This window comes from Eschrichtius robustus, chromosome 19, assembly GCF_028021215.1.
Source record: "Eschrichtius robustus isolate mEscRob2 chromosome 19, mEscRob2.pri, whole genome shotgun sequence".
Lineage (NCBI taxonomy): Eukaryota > Metazoa > Chordata > Mammalia > Artiodactyla > Eschrichtiidae > Eschrichtius > Eschrichtius robustus.
The window spans coordinates 20,396,203-20,418,134 of NC_090842.1; the positions used below are offsets into that span (position 1 = coordinate 20,396,203).

Consider the following 21,932-nt stretch of genomic DNA (forward strand, 5'->3'; position numbering starts at 1 on the left):
GGGAGCGGGCTCTGAAGACCATTTCGGGCCTCCCGGCCTTTCTCCTCTGCCTCCCGGGCCCAGGAACAGGAAAACCGGATCCCATAAGATTCAGGCGCTCGAGCGCTCCCTTGGAAGTTACAGCGCTGGGCCCACAGTTCCTAAATCTCTTCTTCCAGCTCCCATGTAGAGATTAAAATGAGAACTGCAGAAAACATGTGTCAGAATAAAGAGATATGTTTAATAATTAGCATCAACTAAAAAGGAATATAAATTTACAAAACTTATAGTTTGTCATGAACAGCACTTTTCTGATAAGGACCACTTGGATTAAACAGCAGCTTCCGGTAAATAAGGGCCCCGTCGGCAATACAGAACACCGAGGCCACGAGTCCAAACACCTGAAACAAAGACACAGTGTCACTGCTGTGGCCATGGTCGCACAGGTTTTAGGTGGTCTGCCCACCGGTTTCCTCACCTGCGAGGGCACCAGGATTGCTCCCTACGCTGTCACCTAATACTAAAATGGGAAGAGACTTCAGAGATCATTTTATTCTCATTCCCAAGTTTTCCCAGTACCTTCCTAGAGAAAGGGAAAGATAATTTAAGTGAGCAGAAACAATATTGAGGTGGTGTGGGCTCTGAAACAAATACTTGTCTGGATCTCTTGACTTGCTCCTGGATATACTATTTAAAGCCCTGCGATGGTACTTAGTTACCAATCAGCATTTCTATACCCAATGATCAACTGTTTGACTTTTCTGTTGCAAACTGTACTGGAGAAAAGGTCAGGTTAACACCAGCTCACGATTTAACCATGGTGATAGTAGCTGTGATAAGAGCTTTGGAGAACTGGAGTGATAAGATGACCCAAAGTGAACTCTCAAAGGCTGGGCTACATCCACTTAAGGGGTGGGATTCTAAATAGGCCTCAGGAAAACAAAACTGATGTAAAGGGAATAAACTAGAACATGGTCTTTAGGTACTCTGATGGCTATTTGAGAACTGGTGCCGGGGCTGCAGAAAGGGGATGTCAGTGTTATTTCACCAGCTCCATCCAACTGCCAAGAAATCTGGCTTTCTGGCTTCAGACACTGTTCCTTTTCCTTCCTGAATCTCAAACGCAGCTTCCTAGGTTCTGACCACGCTAAGTACCTCCTACCGGTGCTTTCATGACTCTGGTACACAGCATGTTGCTGGTTCCTCCACCTGGAACCATCCCCGTTTCCTCCCGTTTAGTCCTGGCAAACCACGATTCCACTGTCGGAGAGAGGTAGCTGCTTCCTTTTCTCTGTGCCCCACAGTACTCTGCTAACAGCTCAGACACAGCTGTTTGCACTTTTGTCTCCTGTATTAGGCTCTAAGCAACTTGAGGATATAGGGCTCACATTCTAGTCCAGAGCTGTCCAAACGAAATATAATGTGAGTCACCAATGTAAGCCACATAATTAATTTAAAATTTTCTAATTGCCACATTAAAAAGTAAAGAAAAAACAAGTGAAATTAATTTTAATAATATATTTTATTTAGCCTGATACATCCAAAATAATATAATTTTAACATGTCATCAATATAATAAAATTATAAATTCTACACTCTCTTTTGGGGCCAGTAAGTCTTTGAAATCCAGTGTGTATTTTGCACTTACAGCTCATCTCAATTCAGACCAGCCACATTTCCAGTGCTCAATAGCCACCTGTGGCTTGTGGCTCTATATTTTGTCAGCACCTACTGAAGTGCACTTAAAGAATGAATCAATGAGTGAATGAGTAAATAAGTGAGTGAAAGTAAACCCTATGCCTCATCCCTCTTTCTCCATAATTATCTTTAAAGACAACTAGGAGAAATTGCTATTACAGCACTATGTCATTTCTAGAGTAATTCCCATCCCTCATGAAGTTGCTTTGGGCCTAATGAAGGAGTTGAAAAGCCATGGATTCTGACATATGTGGCCAGTTCCCCTAAGTGGCCCATACTATGAAAAGACAAGGAAGTAGGAGGGAGATTTATTTAAGAAGAACTTAATAATTCACTTCTCTAAATCAGAACCTAGAAAAGCCAAATGATTTTGAACCCCCTATAAGAAATCTCAGAAGAATATCCGATGGAACTGTAACTAAATTACTTGACTCTTCATTTGTTTTGGCTTGCCTTCCAAATTAAACTGATTTGCTTCTCTTCAGTGTTCAAAATAATCCTTTAGTTACAAGGCTTCCTACCACCATTCCCTTACGATGACACATCTATTAAATTCCATCTGAAGCAGGATCTGGACAAGAAATAACTGAGCTCAGAACAGTCTGTCTCACCTTAACAAGTGGAATGTATCCTTTTCTTGAAAAGGGAGAGCTCTGAAATTCATCCATGGTTTGTTTTTTTCTTGACATCAGGTTTCTGAGAGTTTAGTACTGTAACTGATTCCAGTAGCTTTTCTCAGTCTAGTCTAGCCCTACATATCTATGAGAAATATGGAGGAATCTCTTTATTTGGTTAACTTCAATTTTAGCGTGAAATCATATTCCTTGACATTAATCAGGGTACGTGTTCACACACAAAAGTATTAAGCCATTAGGTACTGTGTACTGGCATAGAAGCCTCAAGGATGAATACAGTCTAGCTTTCTGTTCTTGTATTTATTTTTCAAGTAAATTTGAATTCTGATCAATCCTGAAGGAAGAAACCAGAAATACCTCCACTTACCCCTCCAATGACTATATATGTTGTGGTTTCTGGGATCAGTGCCAACACAGATATAACTATCATGAATACTGCTGTAACCACTGAGTTGATAATATCCTGAAAACACAGAATAGAAAGGTCAGCTTTACATGAAGATCACCAACAAAATGAATCAGCTCCCTAAAGATTTCGAAAGTTCCATTTTATTAAATTTATTTAGTTTAAATAGTTTTATTTAGTTTTAGGAAATCAAACTGCTGCAGTAAAATGACACATATATTGTATTTGGCCTATAATGATGCCTAATGGGTCTCTTAACCTATGATACACCAATCATTTAACTCCTTAACAGGCTTATGTCTTTTTTATTTAAATGTAGTTGGAGGGAGAGCTCATCTGGTTAGGAGTGGATGCTGTATTATGCGGAACGTTTAAAGTAGAATGGTACACTGGGAAGTCAGGATGCTCAATTTTAATAATATAAGAGAAAGTGTGGAGTGCTCTACACCATAAAATAAACAACTTTATAATGTTACTCCAAATGCAATTAATAAAACTTAGGGCTGGAGAAAGTGGTAATTTTCGGGAAGAAGCTCCCACATATCTGTATGCAACAGCTGGCCAATTATGCAATTATTTTTTGATGATGTAGCTCATTCATTTAATAATTTCTTGAAATGAAGCATTTTCATTCTGAACTGTGGCTTTAAGAGGTGCAACTTACATTTTGAATGGATGTAAACTGTGGGAAAGTTAAATTGTCTTTATTCTGGAATGGTTTATATATATTTGCAGATAACGGTAGCAAGAAGGAATTTTTAACACAGAAACATCAAACTTCAAAACTCTGGTAACTTAGAAAAGTAGTTATTACAAAGAAAATAGAAAGAGGTTCAACAGGGACAGGGCAAGATTAGATACACTTAGGCAGGAAAAAAGTCCTCATTTGCAGGAGATATTGAGTTCTAGGTTAATGCTCCTCTGTGCTAGGTATTTTGCTCTGCTTCAAGGCAATAGACCACACCTCTGCTTCAGACAGGCAGCCCTGCCTCCAGTTAGTAATTTGGCTAAGTGTATATGAATGGCTTCAGATAAAAATGGTGTTCTAGGGAGTGCAGAGAATCACAGGGGGGAAAAAAAGGATGCACCTGCTCCAGAACATCAGTGATCCTTAATGGTGGTTTAAAGCATTGCTTTTCTATTAAAACCAAACATCAGTATGCCATGGAGTAGAATATAAATTTAATTACAAAAATGGAGATTGCATAGAAATTTTGAGCCTGTACTTACGTATCACTACAAAGCCCTGGGTTGGCTCACTTTGTGTGTTTTCTGTCACTGGAGCACTTGAGGGGAACAGTCAGAGGAAGCCTGCTCTACAAGCTGTGTTAGTTACTGCAACTTTGGGACAATGACACAGATCACAAATCTGTGTGCAGACGGCCAAGCTCTTTCCTAATCAGTGAAGACAGTGGCCATCAGATAGAAGTATTTACAGGTTACCTTTTCCCCACCTACAGATTAATTGGAATCTTCAGCCATCTTTGTGTCCTTCACTTTTGTTATAGTGAAAGAGCCACAGACAACTTCTCCAGCTGTGCTCTGGCCCCATTCCCGTCAACCACTCTGCTGGGACCTCACTGTTTATTGCCCTCCTTTGTCCCTGGCCAGGTTTCCTCAACTCAGTGGTGGCCCTTCTGGTTACAGCTGTGTCCTTCCCTGCTCAGTCTAACTATCCCCACTGCTTTACTGTCACCTGTCCATTCAAGGCAAACCACTCTGGGAAAGGTCACTGGGGGCCTCTATTGATACAGTCAGTGAATATAGATATATTTTTTTTCTGGGCTTTCTTCCTTTACCTGTGACATTATTCACCACTTCTTTCTTCTTGAAATGCTCTCCTCTCTTGGCTTCTGGGACATGGGTCTCCCTTGGGTCCTCTCCTGTCCTTCTCTGGCCACTCCTTCTTTCCACGCCAGATGTTGGTATTTCCCAGTCTTGCCTTATCTTGCTCTACTCTCCCTCCGAGCCATTTTCCCAGAGCTCATTTACCATCACGAGGTGATGACTCGCAAAGCTGCAGCTCTGACTTCTCTCTCCTAAGCTTCAGACCTGAACATTTCCATCTGAATATCCCATAAGCAACTAAAACCTTCTGTTTCTCAAACTGAACTCATTACATACCACTCTCCTTGGCCCTTCCTTGAAGCTGTCCTTCCTCCTGTACTTCCTGTCTCATTACCCTCTTAAGACGGTTCTTTAAATGGCAGCTATCCTTGATTTTCCTGTTACCCAGTCCTACCAGTTTTCATCAACACTTTTTCTCACCAGCTACCGTTTTAACCTTAATTTAGGCCTTTCTCATTTCCATGTCTGGATTATGATAAGAGACTTTTAAGCGGTCTCTGAGACCTACCTCTACTTTTGCTCCTCTTCAAGCCATTATTGACACTGCTACGAGCGATCTCCTCAGATATGAGCTAATCATGTCACTCTCCTACTTAAAAACCTCCCAAAGCTTCCAGCGGCCTTTGGATTAAAACTCAGGGCATTCAAAGCCTTGCATGCTCTGACCTCCTACTGCCTCTCAGACCTCCACTCTTGCCCCTCTCTTCTTCACAGCCACTCAGAACTCCTGCAGGTCCTTGAGGGTCCAGCTCTTTCTCCCCCTAGACCCTCACACACACTGCTCCCTGTACAGGGAAAGCTCTCTCAGCCCCGTATCAGTCAGCTAACTACTTTTCATCCTCCAGCCCTCAACGCAGGCGTAGTTTTCCTCAGGCAAGCCTGTTGTGACTTGGTCCCCTTCCCTTCCACACCGTCCAGGTATACATCTATCACAGCACCTGTTATACTGGATTGCTCACCTATCTTACTTCCTGGCTACATTGAAAGTTTCTCAGGCGCAAGATTTGTGTCTTGTTTTATCAAAGAAGCTAGTATAGAATCTGGGATTAGCAGATACTTAATATTTGTTGAATAAATGATTTAATGAGATCAAGAGCAGAGAGGAATCTGGGTTTCATGATGGAGTAATAACTTAGTTGACCAATATAGCACCATATCTAAGAGTAGAGTATCAGCCAAGTGTGAGCCTCAGAGATTTGGAGACTACTTTCAGTATGCTATACTTAGGCCACGCTCCTTCTCAGTGTGTTCTGTTAACTTTAGGACTCCAAGTTTATTACTGGGACGTGTAAGAAGCTCCAGAGAATTACTACAGTTTGAGGAAAAATAAATGCTAAAATGTGTTAGTTTTATTAACTTTGGAAAAGCAGAGTGTGAAGAGCAACTATACGACTTTTTGGGTACAAGATTAACAGGATGTGGACCATATTCCTCATCTCCTTGAAGAAATCCTTGGGATAATTTAGCTTAGTCCTTTCTGCTACTAAATGGTATTACATACCCTGAGGGCCAACTGAGGAAGGCTTTGTAATCTCTTGTCCCAGAACTTACTTCAGTCAGGTCCAGCTCCGAAGTGTAGATCAAGGAGGATTTTGGAGAGGTGCCATGAAGATCCTATCTATTTCCCAGCTTTCCACTTTGGGGACTTTCTCAGCTTGTGATTAGCCTGAAATGCTCATCATTGGTCTTCAAAAGTGGTTCCAGAAGGCACCACTTTAAGGGATGCTTATGGTTTGAGAATAGCTCTAAAGTCCTCTCTTCTTAATACGGGTCATCAGCTTGGATATCAGCACTCTGGAATCCCAGAGGATGAGACAAGTGGTGCTACCAGCCCAGCCAAAGGGTGGAAGGGCAGCAGGGGTCTCAGAAAGGAGACCTATGGAGATAGGATTCTGGGGATAAGACTTCAAAGAGGAGCAGTGAAGTCACTCAGTTCTTCCTAGAACCAGCTTATGGTCCAGGCTGAAGGGCCAAGTATCCCTTAGTTAGTATCTTCAACTTGCCTATTTTGAAAGTTTCCAGACCATCTGGGCATTCCACTGGGCAGTTATTCCTAATGCTGTGAGTATGGCAGGTAAAGTCCATATGCTACTAAATAAGGTTCTACAAGATGAGTTAAAAATTATGTGGCATTAATGATTACAGACATTTTGAAGTAAGAAAATGTTGTGCTTTATTCAGCCTCTAAATTATTTTGATTTTCCATATAGTGATCAGGGATGTGTAAGATGTAGATACTTATGTATCTGTCTCCATTTCTATTCCCCAATTTTGAGGTCATATCAACATGCATTTAAAAAGTAGGTAAAGATTAAGAATGCTGTATAATTTCATTAACCATGATCTTAAATTTAAATTTCTTTTGAAGATCTACACCTACGTGAATTCTCCTTAGAAAGAAAGGTCTGAAAGGTCAGCCACATCTACTGATAGATAGAGCTCAGAGGAGAATTTATGCTCCTGGCTGCCCTGATTCCCTGAGAATCTCCCCAGAGCACATTAGCAGTGGGTAGAGTTCCTCCTTCCTAAGCCTGTCAGAGATTCCTTAAAGGCTTAAGAAAACTAAAGAACAGAGTTTATTAAAATGTCTCTCTATGGCAGGAAAAAGTAGTTAACTTTAACAGTGAAACTGAACACTTACAAGCAAAGGCCAAAATATACAGTCAATTAATCGATCAAGCCTGAGTATATATAAAACTATGAAAAAGAAATTAACAGTGACTTCAAATCCAGTGACAACAATGTATGGCTCTGGGGCTTGTGCGATGATAAAAAGGGTCATAGATGTCACAGTTAGCGCCTATAGGAAAAAAAAAACATGATATATTCAGTGATTATTGAATACAAGTTTAAGCTGTAAAAATGATCATTTCTAAAATAACAAAATAAATGGGTTTCTTCCATATACACACACATCTAAAAGAGGAAGACTAAAATGTATGGATGTTGACTTCTCTTTGTGTTTTAGAGAACTAGGTATCCCTCTCTGTTTCAAGTCTAATTAATTACTCCGCTTGTATACCTAATACCATCACTTCCCACATCTGTTCCCTTGATCTTTTTCCACTAAATATCTCCTTTTCCCTCTCGTACCTTCAATCTCTCCTCCTCCACTAGTTCCTTTCCTCATCATCCTCTAAACATATCTAAGTTATCTTCTCTTAAAACACACATACCTTCCTTTCACCCTGCTCCCCACAGAAATTCCCATTTTCTACTTCTCCCTGTAATGCTTCTCAAAAAAGTGTGTATACTGGCTGCTATAATTCCTTATCATCCACTCATCACTCCTTAACTCTTAACAATCTGGAATCTGCTGTCAAATTTAAACTTAGAATGTTGCCATGAAAAATACTGGGGAGGAAAGTTGAAAACAAATTGTCAGAGAAAAACAATTCTCTAAAGAATCCTGTGAGGAAGAAAAGGACAAAAAAACAAACAAAAAAACCCAACAATTCTGATGCTTCGCTTTTTAGCACACTTCCTCTTATCTAAACATAATGCAATCAGAATTAACAAAAACTTAAGTGGAAAAAAAAACCCTTGAAGATTATTAATCTAATCCAATTTCCTCATTTCCGAATGAAGATATAGAAAACAGAAATGAAAAGTGACTTAAAGGAAAAAATAAGCTGGTAGGTCCCTGGGAGTCTGTCAATGTCACGATGTTCTTAGGAGACACAGCTCTATCCACAGTCTCTGTGTTCTTGGAGAATGGTTTTGTCAAGAGTTTTCCCTGGCTAGACTTTTATGAGCAGTCTGTCAGCATCCACATTCTCTTTTTAACCTTAGATCTATATAGGCTACTTATACATAATTCTTTCAATTACTTTACTACTGTAAAAGTAGCTTACCTTTAAACTTCTAAATTGGTCAGTTTGCTTACACAGTAAATATAACTGTGTAAGCAGTAACAGTAAATATAACTAGTTACTAAATAACTCATTCTTTATAATTAATATAATTATGATCAGCAACATGTCATCTCAAATCACTTCATTTACTCTACTGAACCAAGGTCTTGAGTTCATGGGTTTATGAAATCAAGGGTCACTTTTTCAGTCCCCATCTTCTGTAACCTTGGAATTTGGCACTGGTGATTAACCCATTTTCTTAATTCCCATGATTTCAGTCACACTGGGTTCTCCCCTAATCCATACTAACAGCTCATATCTTTCCTAACTCCTGGCCTTTGTTTTCAGTTAGCTTTTAAATATTCCACTAATACCTCAAACATTTCTTCACCACTCTATGTAGACTGCTTTTGCCAAGATCATCAATGATTGCAAAATTACTAAATTTAACAAACATTTTTCAATCCTTATCCTACTGGCCCCCCATGACTTATTTGCAATTGGCTTTTTCCTACTTTTCTACTCCTTGGCTCCCATGTCACCTTTTCTAGTTCTTATACCTCTGAAACTATTCTCTCGGTGGGCTTTCCTTTTACCCATCTCTTTAAAATGATGGCATTCCTTTAGATTCTGTCCACAACCTGGGTCTCTGTCCCAGGTCTGTCCTCAACATCTCACACATAAATAGCCATTTAGAATCTTTAATTCACCGTGTGCAAAACTGTCACCTTGCCCCTTCCTCCTGTATTCACTGTCTTAATTGGTGATATGACCATCTATCTTTTCACCTGCCCCTGGAAACCTAAGATCACTGCTCCAACTTACTCCTCACAACTGACCAATCAGCAGGTCCTGCTGACTTAATGCCTAAGCATTTTGGGAATCCACTTTGTCCCTAAAACAACGGCCCTTCAGTATCTTTTCCTTGAATTACCCTGACAAAGATACTACAGTAAAATTTCTGAAATAAAAATGTGTGCAATTCTTCACCTATTTAAAACCCTTCAATGGCTCCCCATGGTTTTTAGGATAGAGCCTACCTTCACCACGGTATTCAAAGTCTTCCATGACTCAGCTCCTGTCTACTTATCTAGCAAAGAGTTGTTCACAATTTATCCACAGGATAATTCCAATGTTCAATTCTCAGTCCTCATCTTGAACTATCATCAGTATTTGACACAGTTGATCATTCCGTCGGAAAAGTTTTCATTCGGCTTCTAGGACACCATACTTTTAGTTTCTCCTACCTTCCTAATTGTGCTTTCTCATTCTTCTTTGCTGGTTCCTCCTCCTCTCCCCAATCTCTTAATGTTGAAGTGTTCTGGGGCTCCATCCATGGTCCTCTTCTCCACTCTATGTACACTCATCTCTTGATGATCTCATCAGTCTTGTGACTTTAAATACTTCTATTTCTGCAGTGCCAATCTCGCTCCTAAAATCCAGTCTTGTATATTCCAAATGCCTGTTCAGTATTGCCACTTGGATGTCTAATAGACATCTCTAAAGTGAAATCCAAAATTGAACTTCTGATCCTCTGCCTACATTGACTTCACCCACAGGCTTTCAGTGGATGGCAACTCCATTCTTCTAGCTGCTTAGGCCAAAAACTTTGGAGTGATGTTGGACTCCTCTCTCTCTCACACCGCATCTGGTTCAGCAGCAAATCTTGTTGGGGTTACTTTCAAAATATATCCGAAATGTGATCATTTCTTATAGCCTACTCCGCTAACAGCCTGGTCTGAGCCACTATCTGCTAACAGCCTGGTCTGAGCCACTATCATCTCTTGCCCAGATTACTGCAATAGCCCCAACTCATCTCCTTTTTTTCTACCCTTGCCTCTTCAGGAATCCTCCTGTCCCCACCAGCCCCCACCTCCCAATCTATTGTCAACATATTAGCTGGTGTAGTTTTTATTTATTTATTTATTTTTTGGCTGTGTTGGGTCTTCGTTTCTGTGTGAGGGCTTTCTCTCTAGTTGCGGCAAGCAGGGGCCACTCTTCATCGCGGTGCGCGGGCCTCTCACTATCGCGGCCTCTCTTGTTGCGGAGCACAGGCTCCAGACGCGCAGCCTCAGTAGTTGTGGCTCACGGGCCTAGTTGCTCCGCGGCATGTGGGATCCTCCCAGACCAGGGCTCGAACCTGTGTCCCCTGCATTGGCAGGCAGATTCTCAACCACTGCACCACCAGGGAAGCCCCTGGTGTAGTTTTTTAAAATGTTAGATCATATACAACTTTACTCAAAACCTTCTTCATCTCCCACTGTGTCCCTATGTCAGTCCACTCCCGCTATACTGGTTTCCTTGCTTTTCCTTGAACCCTTCAGGTACATTCCTGCCATAGGGCCATTGTACTGGATTTTCCTTTGCCTAAAACACTCTTCCTTCAGATATTCATAGCTTAACTCCCTCATCTCACTCAACGCTTTGCTCAGAAGTCACCTCAACAAGGCCTAACTTGACCATTCTATTCCTGCAATCTTCCTCTCCAACCCTACCTTCTCTTACACTCTCTTACTTGGCTTTAGTTTTCTCTTGTTCCACAGCACTTACCCCCTTCTAGAATACTACACCATTTATTTATTGTGTTTATTGTTTGTCTTCCCTGCCCTCCCACCCCAATATGTAAACTCCATGCAGACAGGCGTCTTTGCTTTGTCCCCTGATATCTACCAAGAGCCTGGAACAGTGCCTGGCACATGGCAGGCTTTCAATAAATATCTGTTGGCTGAAAAAAATAAGGCAAAACTCAACTTCTTATGGTTTGCTACATAAATCATGCTATCATGCTGGTTTTGTTTTTTTTTTTTTTGGCCTCCACGCCTTTGCTCAGGTGGCTGTCCCTTAAACCCTACCCAATGTCCCCCTAGGAAGTTTCCTGACACCTCCTTGGTTAGATGCCTCACTCTGTGCTCTAACTTCATCCTGTCACACATCACAGCTATCTGCTTGTGTGCCTCTCTCTGACTAAACTAAAGGACTCCATAGTCAGGGACTTTTGTCTTGGGTGTCTTTGTTGTTTCAAGTCCTAACTCAGGGCTGGGAATACATTAAATATTCAAAATTTTGTTGAGGGAATTAATATATCAAAAATGAAACCTTTCTGGAGACTATCAAACCAGAAATAGAGGAATGATAAATGTGTTTCATTCACACTATAGAATACTTTGAAGCATATACAAATGATAAGAAAGATTTATAATTATATTTTTAAAAAATGGAACCTTTCTCACAAAATCCCATTTCTCCTCCAGTGTTCCAAAGCTTTCAGTACCTGGCATAAAACCCCAGACCCTCAGGTCACTTCTTTCCTGATTATTTACTCCCAACCCAAGGTAATTTCTCCGTTTTTTGAACTCCAGAGTAGTTTTCTAAACTTCTTTCATGCATTCTGACTTGCATTATGTCATAGTTATTTCTCAGAATCACAGACTTTCGTGTGAGAAGGACCTTGCATGCAGTTTGTTCTGCCCACTCACCTGAAGCTGAAGTTGCCATCACAACATGCTAAGTGCTCATCTGTGCCTGCTACCTTTTCTGTCTGGGAATGTACTGCCTTCCCAAGTGGCCACTTAATTTTGGCAACTTTCCCAATAAAAAAAATTCTTCCTCATAATAAGCAGGACTGTTTCCCTGTAACCTTTAACTTTCCACCTCCTCTCCTTATATGTCACCTCTTTAAATTTTAAGAATTATTTTTTTCCTTCCCCTTTTCTCTTCTTGAATTCCTTCAACATATTCTCTTATGATAATTTCCACTTCTCTAACTAGCTGGGTCGCCTTCCTCCAAATGCCGATTCATTCTCTCCCAACCTCTGCCAGAACTTGCTGCAATGCTCCTGGCATGTCTGACACCCCAGGAACCAGGAGTTCCATCGTCCTTGCTCTGGACTATATCAGCCTTGAGCTCACTCACATAAAAACTACTGAGCTCTAGCAGGTAAACACAGCATCCACTGAAACCCCTCAGTGCTTTTGTTTTTGTTTTTGTTTTTAATCTTGTTGGCATCTGAGTGGTACAACTGCAGCTGCCTCCCCTGGTAACCTGGGTACCTGGTTTGTGGGTCCAAGTGTGGGCCATTCATGTAGGTGTGCGGATTTTGCTTTATGAGTGGGTCCGTTAAGCCCCTGATGGGGGAGGACAGCACCCTATTTCTCGTCTTCTACCCCCAGGGTGCAGAGCGAAATGCCTTGCCTCTAGGAAGGCCTTGACAGAGGTTCAACAAGGTTGAAAGAGAGGACAGGGCATCGGCTTCGTACTTTGCAGCCCTACCTCCCTGCGGGGGAGCGTGCTGGGACACTGTCCCTCACCCCGAGACCCCGCCCTCACCAGCCGCAGCATCTTCACGTGGCCTTTCACGCTGAAGCAGAAGGGGCGGTGCTTCGGTTTCAGCTTCACCGTGAGCATCTCGTCTGCAGACCCAGCAGCAGCACTTCTCCGTCAGTTCCCCTCCTCAGAGGATCGCTCTGCCAGGCCTCGCGCCGCAGCTGCAACGGCCACTGGGGGCCTCGAGCCGCCCTGGAAGGCGTCCCGCCTTCGCGGCGCGCATGCGCAGGTCATCTCGGGCCGCACTTGGGTGCACGCGGCAGCCACCCCGACCCTGTCCGCCGCCACCTACTGGTGGCCCCCGCTATGCGGAAAGCCAGGGTTCGCGCGCAGCGTTTCCTCAGACCTAGAGGGAAGCCAAGCAGGCCAGCTTCTCCCCACCCCCTAGTTGTCTGTCCAGTGGGAACGTTGGTTGTGCCTTTGTTAAAAGATAAATTGAGGCATATTAAAAATTTTAAGATTTTACTTGAGCAAAAATGGATGCAAATCGGGTGGCATCTGAACTTGAATCCGGCCTCTGTACCCTGCCACCGAATTAATCTCGGAGACAGAGTTTTGGGTGAAGTAGAAAAGTTTTATTGCTTTGCCAGGCAAAGGGGGCCATAGCGCGCTAATGCCCTCAAAACTGTGTGTCCCAACTTGGAGAGGTTAGTCAGAAGGTTTACAGTAATTGTTCAAAGAGGGTGTGATCAGCTCCTGGACATTATTCTGATTGGTTGGTGGTGAGGTAAGTGGGAGTCAGCATCATTAACTTTCTGGTTCCAAGGTGTCTGGGGTCTGCGTGCTTGTGGGCAGCATACCGTCCTTAACCATTGACTTCTCCCATCTGATGGGGGTTTCCGTATCTGCAAAACAGCTCAAAGATATTGTCGTGTATATCGCTTGATGGGGAGCCAGGACCTTGCCCCAAGTCTGCACTATTGTTTCTCTCTCTCTTTTTTTTTTATTGTTTCTCTTGACTGTTTGTTTCTCCTTTGTCTTGCATCCCCTTCCTTCCCTAATTAGCAGCTGCTTGAATATGCCAGATGGAATTTAGGGAAGGTCATAGGCTGAATGAAGCCTATTTCCTGTAATCAAAGAGATGGGGCACATAGAAAGGCTTTTGTGCCCAGGAGCCCCACAGGATCCTGCTCAGTATCACACCCAATCTAACATAGAAAGGAGCTCTGAAGAGCTGTACAAAATGAAAGACTTTTATAGGCAGAAGGGAGCGAGAACAAGGAAGTTGGTTATTGCAAGATTACTTTTCTTTAGGGGATGGCAGGGGGTCTATCAGGCAGGTCACTTAACTAGATCAGACGAAGCTTGATTGACTGGAGAGCCAAAACTATAATTAAGTCTCGGTTTGGTGAGTGGGGCTTAGCATAAGCGACTCCATTTGGGGCCTGTTGTCTTTTTTTAATAACTTCCTGAGGGATCTAATATATTTACAGTCCAGACCCTGGAAATGTCAAAGTTCAGAGGAAAGAGTGCTGGCTGTGAAGCAAGATAGATGAGCATGAATTCCAGCTCCACCCCTTAATGAATATTTCTGATCACTTTTTACGAGTTACCTAAGTTTCCAAGGATCAGCTCAGCCCGGAGAATGGGATTGACAATATCCACCTATACGGTTGTTGGGAAGAATAAATGACACCTTGCGTGACAGGTGCCTGGATACAACAGATGTTCAATTAACTAATCTCCAATAGTTAATTAACCAATCAGTCGCTGGTGTTATTGGCCACCCATGCCCCGAGTCTTGCCAAATCATGGGTTCATTCTGCCAGCGTCTCGTTGGCGGGAAGATATCCAGGCTGCAAAGGGCGAACCCCTCACCCTCTCGGAGAGAGGGTGAAACGAGACGGTGTCTCTTTAAGAGCCGGCAGGGCGGGGCGGGCGCGGGGCTGGAGGCGGTGCGTGGAGGCGGGCCCAGTCGCTGGGCCGCGCTCGCGCCAAAGTGCGCCGCAAGGAAGGTTGGGTCAGCTGGATTCGCCTGCGGGGCAATGTTGCTGCGGCCGCTGCGGAGCTGGGCTTCCCGGGCGCTGCGCCGCGACAGGCCCCGGAGCGCCGCCTCCAGCCCGGGGTCGCTAGGGGCGCAGCGTTGGGCCTGGCCTCGGGGTAACGCGTCTCTCAGTTCCCCTCGCTGGCGTCCCGGAGGCGGCCCTCAGTCCCACTCCGCGCCCTCAGCTCGCGGAACCAGCCTGAACCCGAAACCCCTTCTCCGAGGCGCCGGGATTTCCTCGGGCGGCCTGGGGGGAGGGGCGGGGCGGTCGCTGGCTGGTGTCCCAGACGCCAGCCGGCAGGGAGCGGGTGGGGCCTTGGGGCTCCGGGCCCAACTCTTGTCCCGAGCTGGGGAGCCCTCTAAAGAGCGGAAAGAACCCCCCTCCCCCAAGGTTCCTGGGCCCATTCTTTTGGCCTTGGGGGAGATGCCGGCGAGCGGTGGGTGGGTTAGGCTCGGTGCGCTCCTTCTCCCGCTGGGAGTGGAGACCCTCCCCTTCAGAAGTGAGAGCCCCTGTTGTGGCCAAGTTCTGGCATTCTTTGGCCTCGGGGTGTTCAGTGGCACCTGAGAACCCCTGTGGGGTGGGTGGGCCGCGATGTCAGCCCCGGGCCTGCAGGAGAAGCCTGAGTCCTGTGCTGAAACCCACCCCTGGGTTTCAGTGGCTCGCCCGCCAACCCCTCTTACCCCGGAGCTACGAGTGGAGGTCACTCTGCGTTTTAACTAGCTGGACACCCATCAGTGAGGATCATAAATATAAAATGTGTGGAAAACGGAAAGCAGAATATACTAAGTGACCAAAGCTGAGCACAACTGGGGCCCTGACGTGCCAACAGGACCCCGGCGGCAGTTTCAGTGTCACACAGGTAGATAGCAGTGGTGGGCCTGCCTCCGTCCACATAGGGAGGGTCCCAGGTGTCACTGGAAAACGTTTTTAGGCCAGGGAGCAAGCATAAAAATTACTGTTTTTGTCATGGTTTAGAAAATTAGGATAAAGAAGAGTGAGCTATTTAAAACTAAGTTAAAAAATTGATTTCCTTTCTTTTCTAGATAAAGGTAGAGAAAATGAAAAAGAGAAAAAATCAGTGGTAAGTCTCCCTCTTATGTGCACTCTTTCCAGTGTAGGATTATATATGTGTAATACACACGCATAACACACACATGTTTTGAGGAGGGGAGTGAAGGAATATGTGCACATAATTAAAAAAACGAATACAAGAGGATTTCCAGGGATAAAGAAGTCTGTCTCCACTCCTGGGCCCCAGACTCCTTCCCCAGAGACCACCTCTGTAACCAGTTTCTGGTGTGTCCTTCCTGAGAATCTACACAGGTGGGAGAATACATGTATTCATAGCCTTTAGGTGGATTTGGACTATTAGCTTGATGAATGATTACAAGGGGATTTGAAAAGTGGAAGTTTAGTTTGACTGGGTTAGTGGGTGGCAGCCTGGCTGTGAGGGCAGATCTGCTGACCGCTGCCCCCAGAATACCAATGCTGAGAATGGTGGGTGGGGGAGGGATAACAGAGAATTCATGGGGGTCCACAGACAGGGGTTCCACCAGTGCAGTGACTTTGAGGTGCTACCTCTGGGGTGGGACTGTGGCTGGTGTGAGGTTGAAGGTCAAAGGAGGGTCAAACTGGACATGCCCATGGGATGTTTAAGACTTTAGCTGGCTGCGGTGGGGAGCAGTATTTCGGTCACCGTTGATCCAGAGGCTCAGTTCCTTAAGGGAGCTGGAAGTTGGTAGATATGGCTGGAAAGGGATTTGCTTGGAGGGTGTCGGCAGGAGTACCTTGGCTGGGATATGCAGAAGGCGGAAGGTGTGGGGAGGCCCCCTGGGGTATTTGGGGTGATGGAGAGGGCCTGGGAAGGAGTGAAGTCACACGGAGAGGACTGGTGATGAAATGCTTGAGATTTATGGAAGTTTGTTGAAACTAGAGGTGGGGTGGGGTATGGCATAGGCATCATAGCAGAGGGAAGGGGTTGGTAAGTTGAGCTGGATGGGAATTGATGCAGTATTGTACTATTAATTATTGAGCTAGCATTGTTGTGAGCTGGCCCTGTCCTAGGTGCTTTCTGGGTGTGGTCTGTTACCCCCAGACACACAGTAGGTGGTCCATGGGAAGTGGTGTGGAGCCTGCATTCAGGCCCAGGGCTGCTCTTAGTCATTCAAATCCTCTGAGTTCCTTTGTGGACCTGGGGACCTGGGAATCCAACAGCCCCGGTTAGTGAGCCTGTGGTTGGATGGGGGGGATGGCAGTGAATAGGACAATGGTGGATCTAGAACAACAGGGAGTAGGGGCAGGGCTTCTAGAGGATGATGACTGAGGGGAGACTTGAGGCCTCCTGGGAGAAGGAGAGGGCGAGGCAGGAGTGTTGGAGCAGAGGGAACTGCAGGGGTAAGTCACAGAGGGATGAGAGACTGAGGCTTGTGGCCAGTCCCAGAGAGGTGGCTGGGGAGGGCCTGGGGGTCGGGAAGCAGGACCGGAGACAGATCCCAGCGCCCGGAGCCACTGAAAGACTTTACCAGCTGTGATCTGGTTTGCGTCTCAGGAAGAGGTGGTGGACCATGGATAGGGGATGAGGGACCTGGCTGGGCTGGACTGGAGGGGGAGAGGCCAGCAGGGAGGCTGCTCCCACAAGGAAGGTTAGAGACCTTAACTAGGGGCCAAGGAGACAGGCCAGGTTCTGCAGGTGAGTAGGAAGCGGGGCCCAGAGGTATTGCTGAGTTGGTGGGTGAGGAGAGAAGACATCCAGGGCCTTGAGGGTGTCTGGGTGGATGGTGCAGCCTTTCCTGAGGACAGGAACGGGAAGAGAAGCCATATGTGGGTGTTGGGGGGTGATAAATTGAGGTGCCCATGGGACATCCCATGGGATTGGACAGGACAGGGAATATCTGGGCTGAGCTGCAGCTGCGAAGTGAGTCACCGCCACAGAATTACAAAATAAATTCCAAAGTCGGGTTAAAAAGAAGTGACTAATGTTTTCAGGTGAACAAAGTCTGAACAGACATTTCCTGAGTGAATTTATTAATGGCTAATAAACATAAGAAAGTGCTCAACCTCCCTAACAGAGAAAGAATGCTTTGGGAGATGGAGTGATGAAAGCTGTGGATCAGACCTCAGACCTGGGTTCCAGTCCCAGCTCTGCTCTTTAGTAGAGGTGGATAAGTCCTTAACCTCTTAGAGCCTCAGTTTCCCCATCTGTGCAAATATTCGTAGCTGTGACTGTTGTGAGGATCAATGTGACAATGTTTGCAAAGTACAGAACCCACAGGGGCTAATTTTATAGACATTATTAACAATGAAATTAACGAAGATTTAGGATGGGATATGCCCAGTAGTGGCACAGTATGGTAATAGGCTCACTCTCATCCTTCTAAAAGGGGTGTGAATTGGGTCAGCATTTTAGAGAGGAATTTGGCATCATGCATCAACAGCTATAAAAACTCACTTATCCTTTGATGCAGTGATTATATTTCTAGACGTCTATTGAAGGGATAATCAGAGCCAATGACAAGGATTTATGTACAGGAATGTTCACAGCACAACTTATCATATCAAAAAAATGGGTGTCACAACACAGTTTTATAATAAAATAAAAGTAACTGGACAGAATGTAACATCCAACAGTAGGGATTTCAATAATTCATGGTATATCTTATATGATGGAATATTATTCAGCCATTCAAAATCATGTTTTTGAAAAATATTTAATGACGTAGGAAGGTACTCAGTATGTAAGAGATGAAAAAGAAAAGAATAAAAAAATATAAAGTATGATCCAAATGAAATAATAACTGTTCATAGGGGAAAGAAAGGAAAGAAATTGTCAGTCTGGTTAAGGGAAAGTTGGGAAGTCATAACAGTGGGTGTGTATGAGGGAGAGGGAGAGAGAATTTGGGGGGTGAGGGTGGGAAGTCAGATTCTCTTAGTTCTTTGAATGTTAGATAAACTGGGTTCTTTTTTTTAAAAAAATGGCTTTATTGAGTTATGATTTACATACCCCCAAATTCACTTAATTTTAAGTTTACAATTTAATGATTTTTTTAGTAAATTTATAGAGTTGTGCAACATCACAGTCTAATTTTAGAACATTTCCATCATTCAGAAAAGAAACCTCGTGCCCATTTGCAGTCACTCCCCCAGATCCAGGCAACTACTACTCTGCTTCCTGTCTCTATGGATTTGCCTTTTCTGGATATTTCCCGTAAAATGGAATCATATAGTATTTGGTCTTTGTGTCTAGCTTTTTTCACTTTGTGAAATGTTTTTGAGGTGCACCCACGTTGTAGCATGTATCAGCACTTCATTTCTTTTTATTGCCAAATAGCGATACTATAGTGTTCCGTTTTGTGCACGTACCCCACTTTGTTGGCCATTTGGGCAAGTTTCCTTTTTATGGCAGATTTCTCAGGGTCTTTAATAGGACAATATATATTTTGATTCTTCCAGTGGGGGCTTTGGGGCTCTAACCTATTTGCCTCTGGAAAGTTTGGTTCTGATTAAACATTTAAATGATGGTTATCTTTGGAATTATGAGTGATTTTTATTATCTTCTTTTAGTTCTCCGTATTTCTTACTGTGAGAATGCTTAAAGTCTATTTTCAGAAAAGATGAGATGTTATTATTTAAAAATAAGGATAGATGGTGCATCACAGCATCAGTTATAATCATGGGACGTTGGAATCAAGGCCTAATAGCAGAGTGGTGGGCCTGGCTGGCCATGTGCTCCCATGGCATGGTGAACATCTTTTCTTGTAATTGCCTCTTACTTTCCTCCCCATCTTCACACTCATGAACCCAGTGGGTGCTGGGACTGGCTCCTGAATCCACATTGCCTGGCACATGCAAGGCCTTCAGTGCTTCAGTGAGCAGTTGAAAGACTCTCAAAGATGAGAAATGTATAGAGAAAACAGTACTTGCCTGAAATACACTAAAATGTAGTGATGTTTATCTCCCAGTGGTGGGATTATGGGCAGTATTTTCTGCTTTATGATTTTCTCAATTTTTTTTCATTGGGCGTGCACTCCTCTTATAATGTTTTCAGACATCACTTTAAAAAAAAGTTGAAGACTTCCTTTGCTTGACTCCTCTTTCTTCCCTCCATGACAGGGGAACTTGGTGAGATTCTCCATGCCTTGCCTGGTCTAACGAGAAAACCAGTTGGTAATCCAAGGCCCTAGATTTACCAACTTTCAGGATTTCGTGGTAGGAATAGGAACACATAGTTTTGGAAGAATGTCTCATCTGAACAACACGTTCCTTGCAATGAACAGGAAAGAAACAGTCTGTGCAGAATGATGTCTAGGTTGAGCTCTTTTTAAATGTCTAGGAAAAGTTGTTTCCTTTAAAGAACAACAATAAAAATAAAATCCACTGGTGCCCTGATGGGATCTCCCTTTTGCACACTCACTGTGTTTTCTTGTGCTGAAGGAGTAAGCTGACAGGGAACCCGGGTTGGAGGGCCAGGCCTCTGTTGGAACTGCGATTGTCCGTCCAGCTCTCCTAGGTAGCCGTTAGGATCAAGGCAGGAGGAAATCTTCGCAGCCAACTGAGAGAGAGTTCAGTTGCTGGGGAGAGTTTGTAGAGGTGGGGCAAGGTGAGACAGCCCACTGTGCCCCTGTGTTTTATGCAGGGTGTGACTGAGGCTCCACTGGGGTCATGAGAAGGGAGTTGCCAGGCCTAGGTGTGAATTCCAGCTCTTTCCCCCGCCAGCCCTGGCACTTGGGGCAAGTCACTTAAGTGGCTCACATTTCTCTGTGGGTGCTTCCAACCTGGGTGTAAAGGTCACTGTGCAGCAGGACAGGTCCCCTCTGGCTGTGTGTACCCCATGGGACATGTAATATGTGTTGTCAAGGGCAAGTTTGTCTTCTCACGTATGTGGAACTGCCCATTTCCTCTCGTGATCTGATGGAACCAAAGCCATTTGGCCCGTGTCACCAGCAGTCCTGGCTGAGCAGCGTCTTGTCAGAATTGCTGGGCAGCAGGTTTAAGGGTCCCAACCCAGAGTCTGATTCAGAGGGTCTGGGTGCTCCGCTGGTGCTTCTGGAGCAGGGTGTCTGTGGACCAGTCATTGAGAAACCCTGCCATGGGTCCGTGGTACTCAGCTTCCTCCATGTTGAAATCACCTGGAGAGCTTTCCAAGGTACTGAGGCCTGAGTCCCACCCTGAGATCATGCCAGAATTGGCCTGGGTTGTGGCTTCCTTGTGTGGATTCTTAAAAGTTCCCAGGTGATTGTAGCACATGCGTAAGACTGAGAACCACAGCTTCAGTTGCTTTCTTTCCCTGCAGTGGGTACTTGTAGGAGGCTCCTTGTCTTTCTTGTGGGTAGACTTCTCCCACCAGTGCCAAGACAACCCCTTCCCCCCAGTACACTTAGTGTGAGCAGAGTGAACGTTCAAGCTCTACTCCTTGCCTTATGCCCTTCGAGAGCCTCATTTTTCTCTTCTGTGAAAATGTTAGAACCCGCTTCTCAGGTTCTGGCAAGGTTAAGTGCAGGATTGGTGTATGTTGCCCATCTTAGTCCTTTTCTCCTGTCCTCATACCTTCCAGTCCACGGCCAAGCATATTTTTCTGCACAGAGCGGTGCATTAGGTTCTAGGTAACGTACACGTGCTTCCCAACCTGAAAGCCATTAGGTTCTGGTGAAGGAGGCAGGACATTTAGGCCTAAAATCTAATAGTCTGAGGGGTTGAGCTAGGGAAGGGCAGAGCTAGCGCGGCCGAGGGCAAGCTGTGTGGGGTCTAGGGGTTGACCTAAGGGAGTGTCTGTCCTGGAGGGCAGTGGCCTGGTGGCCAGCAGCGGTGGGCCTGTAGCCTGCCACTGAGGGGAAAGATCGGGTGGTTGTTATTACTAACAACAGGACCCTGGGGGTTTCCTCCAGAGGGATTTTCGTGTACACACTGAAGTCTTGGGCTGAACCAGTTATGCTGTTCACCTGAGCCCTTCCCTAGAAATTCTTCCTGGTATTCCCCCGGGCACTCGATTTCTGGTCCTAACATGCGTTTGTCTTTTGCTAGATCTGTGTCGAGGGCAATATTGCAAGTGGGAAGACGACGTGCCTGGAGTTCTTCTCCAACACAACTGACATCGAGGTACGGCTTCCACACCAGGTTTGAAGGAACCTGCAAAAGCTTGGTGCATTTATAAAGGGTGCAAACCAGACCTGCACTATAGAAATGCTGCTGGGGGAGTGCGTCCTGTGT

At 44.7% G+C, this 21,932-nt stretch overlaps 2 protein-coding genes across 5 annotated transcripts in view; one reads left to right on the forward strand and one right to left on the reverse strand.

The window, feature by feature from the left end:
- Positions 1-263: 263 nt before the first annotated feature.
- On the reverse strand, positions 264-12,825 carry CKLF (chemokine like factor). The gene is made up of 3 exons (XM_068528281.1): positions 12,748-12,825; positions 2,680-2,775; positions 264-380 (listed from the first exon to the last, which is right to left on the reverse strand). The coding sequence occupies exons 1-3, from the start codon at positions 12,823-12,825 to the stop codon at positions 264-266; spliced, it is 291 nt and encodes a 96-aa protein (XP_068384382.1).
- Positions 12,826-14,704: 1,879 nt separating this feature from the next.
- Positions 14,705-21,932, forward strand: part of TK2 (thymidine kinase 2) — a 28,909-nt gene continuing 21,681 nt past the window's right edge. For all 4 annotated transcript variants that reach the window (XR_011071511.1, XM_068528832.1, XM_068528834.1 and 1 more), the window contains exons 1-3: positions 14,705-14,844; positions 15,773-15,810; positions 21,747-21,821. Coding sequence is in view for 3 of the 4 variants with exons in the window: in XM_068528832.1 (XP_068384933.1) it covers positions 14,730-14,844; positions 15,773-15,810; positions 21,747-21,821 (228 nt within the window). In the remaining variant the exon portion in view is untranslated. The remainder of the gene's footprint in view (positions 14,845-15,772; positions 15,811-21,746; positions 21,822-21,932) is intronic.

Excerpts from the sequence above, each read along its gene's own strand:
- CKLF (XM_068528281.1), bottom strand. The coding sequence starts at position 12,825 with ATGCTCACGGTGAAGCTGAAACCGAAGCACCGCCCCTTCTGCTTCAGC. Across the intron at positions 2,776-12,747 it reads ACGTGAAGATGCTGCGGCTG|GATATTATCAACTCAGTGGT; the intron begins GTGAGGGCGGGG and ends CTGTGTTTTCAG. Across the intron at positions 381-2,679 it reads CATATATAGTCATTGGAGGG|GTGTTTGGACTCGTGGCCTC; the intron begins GTAAGTGGAGGT and ends TCTTTGTTTCAG.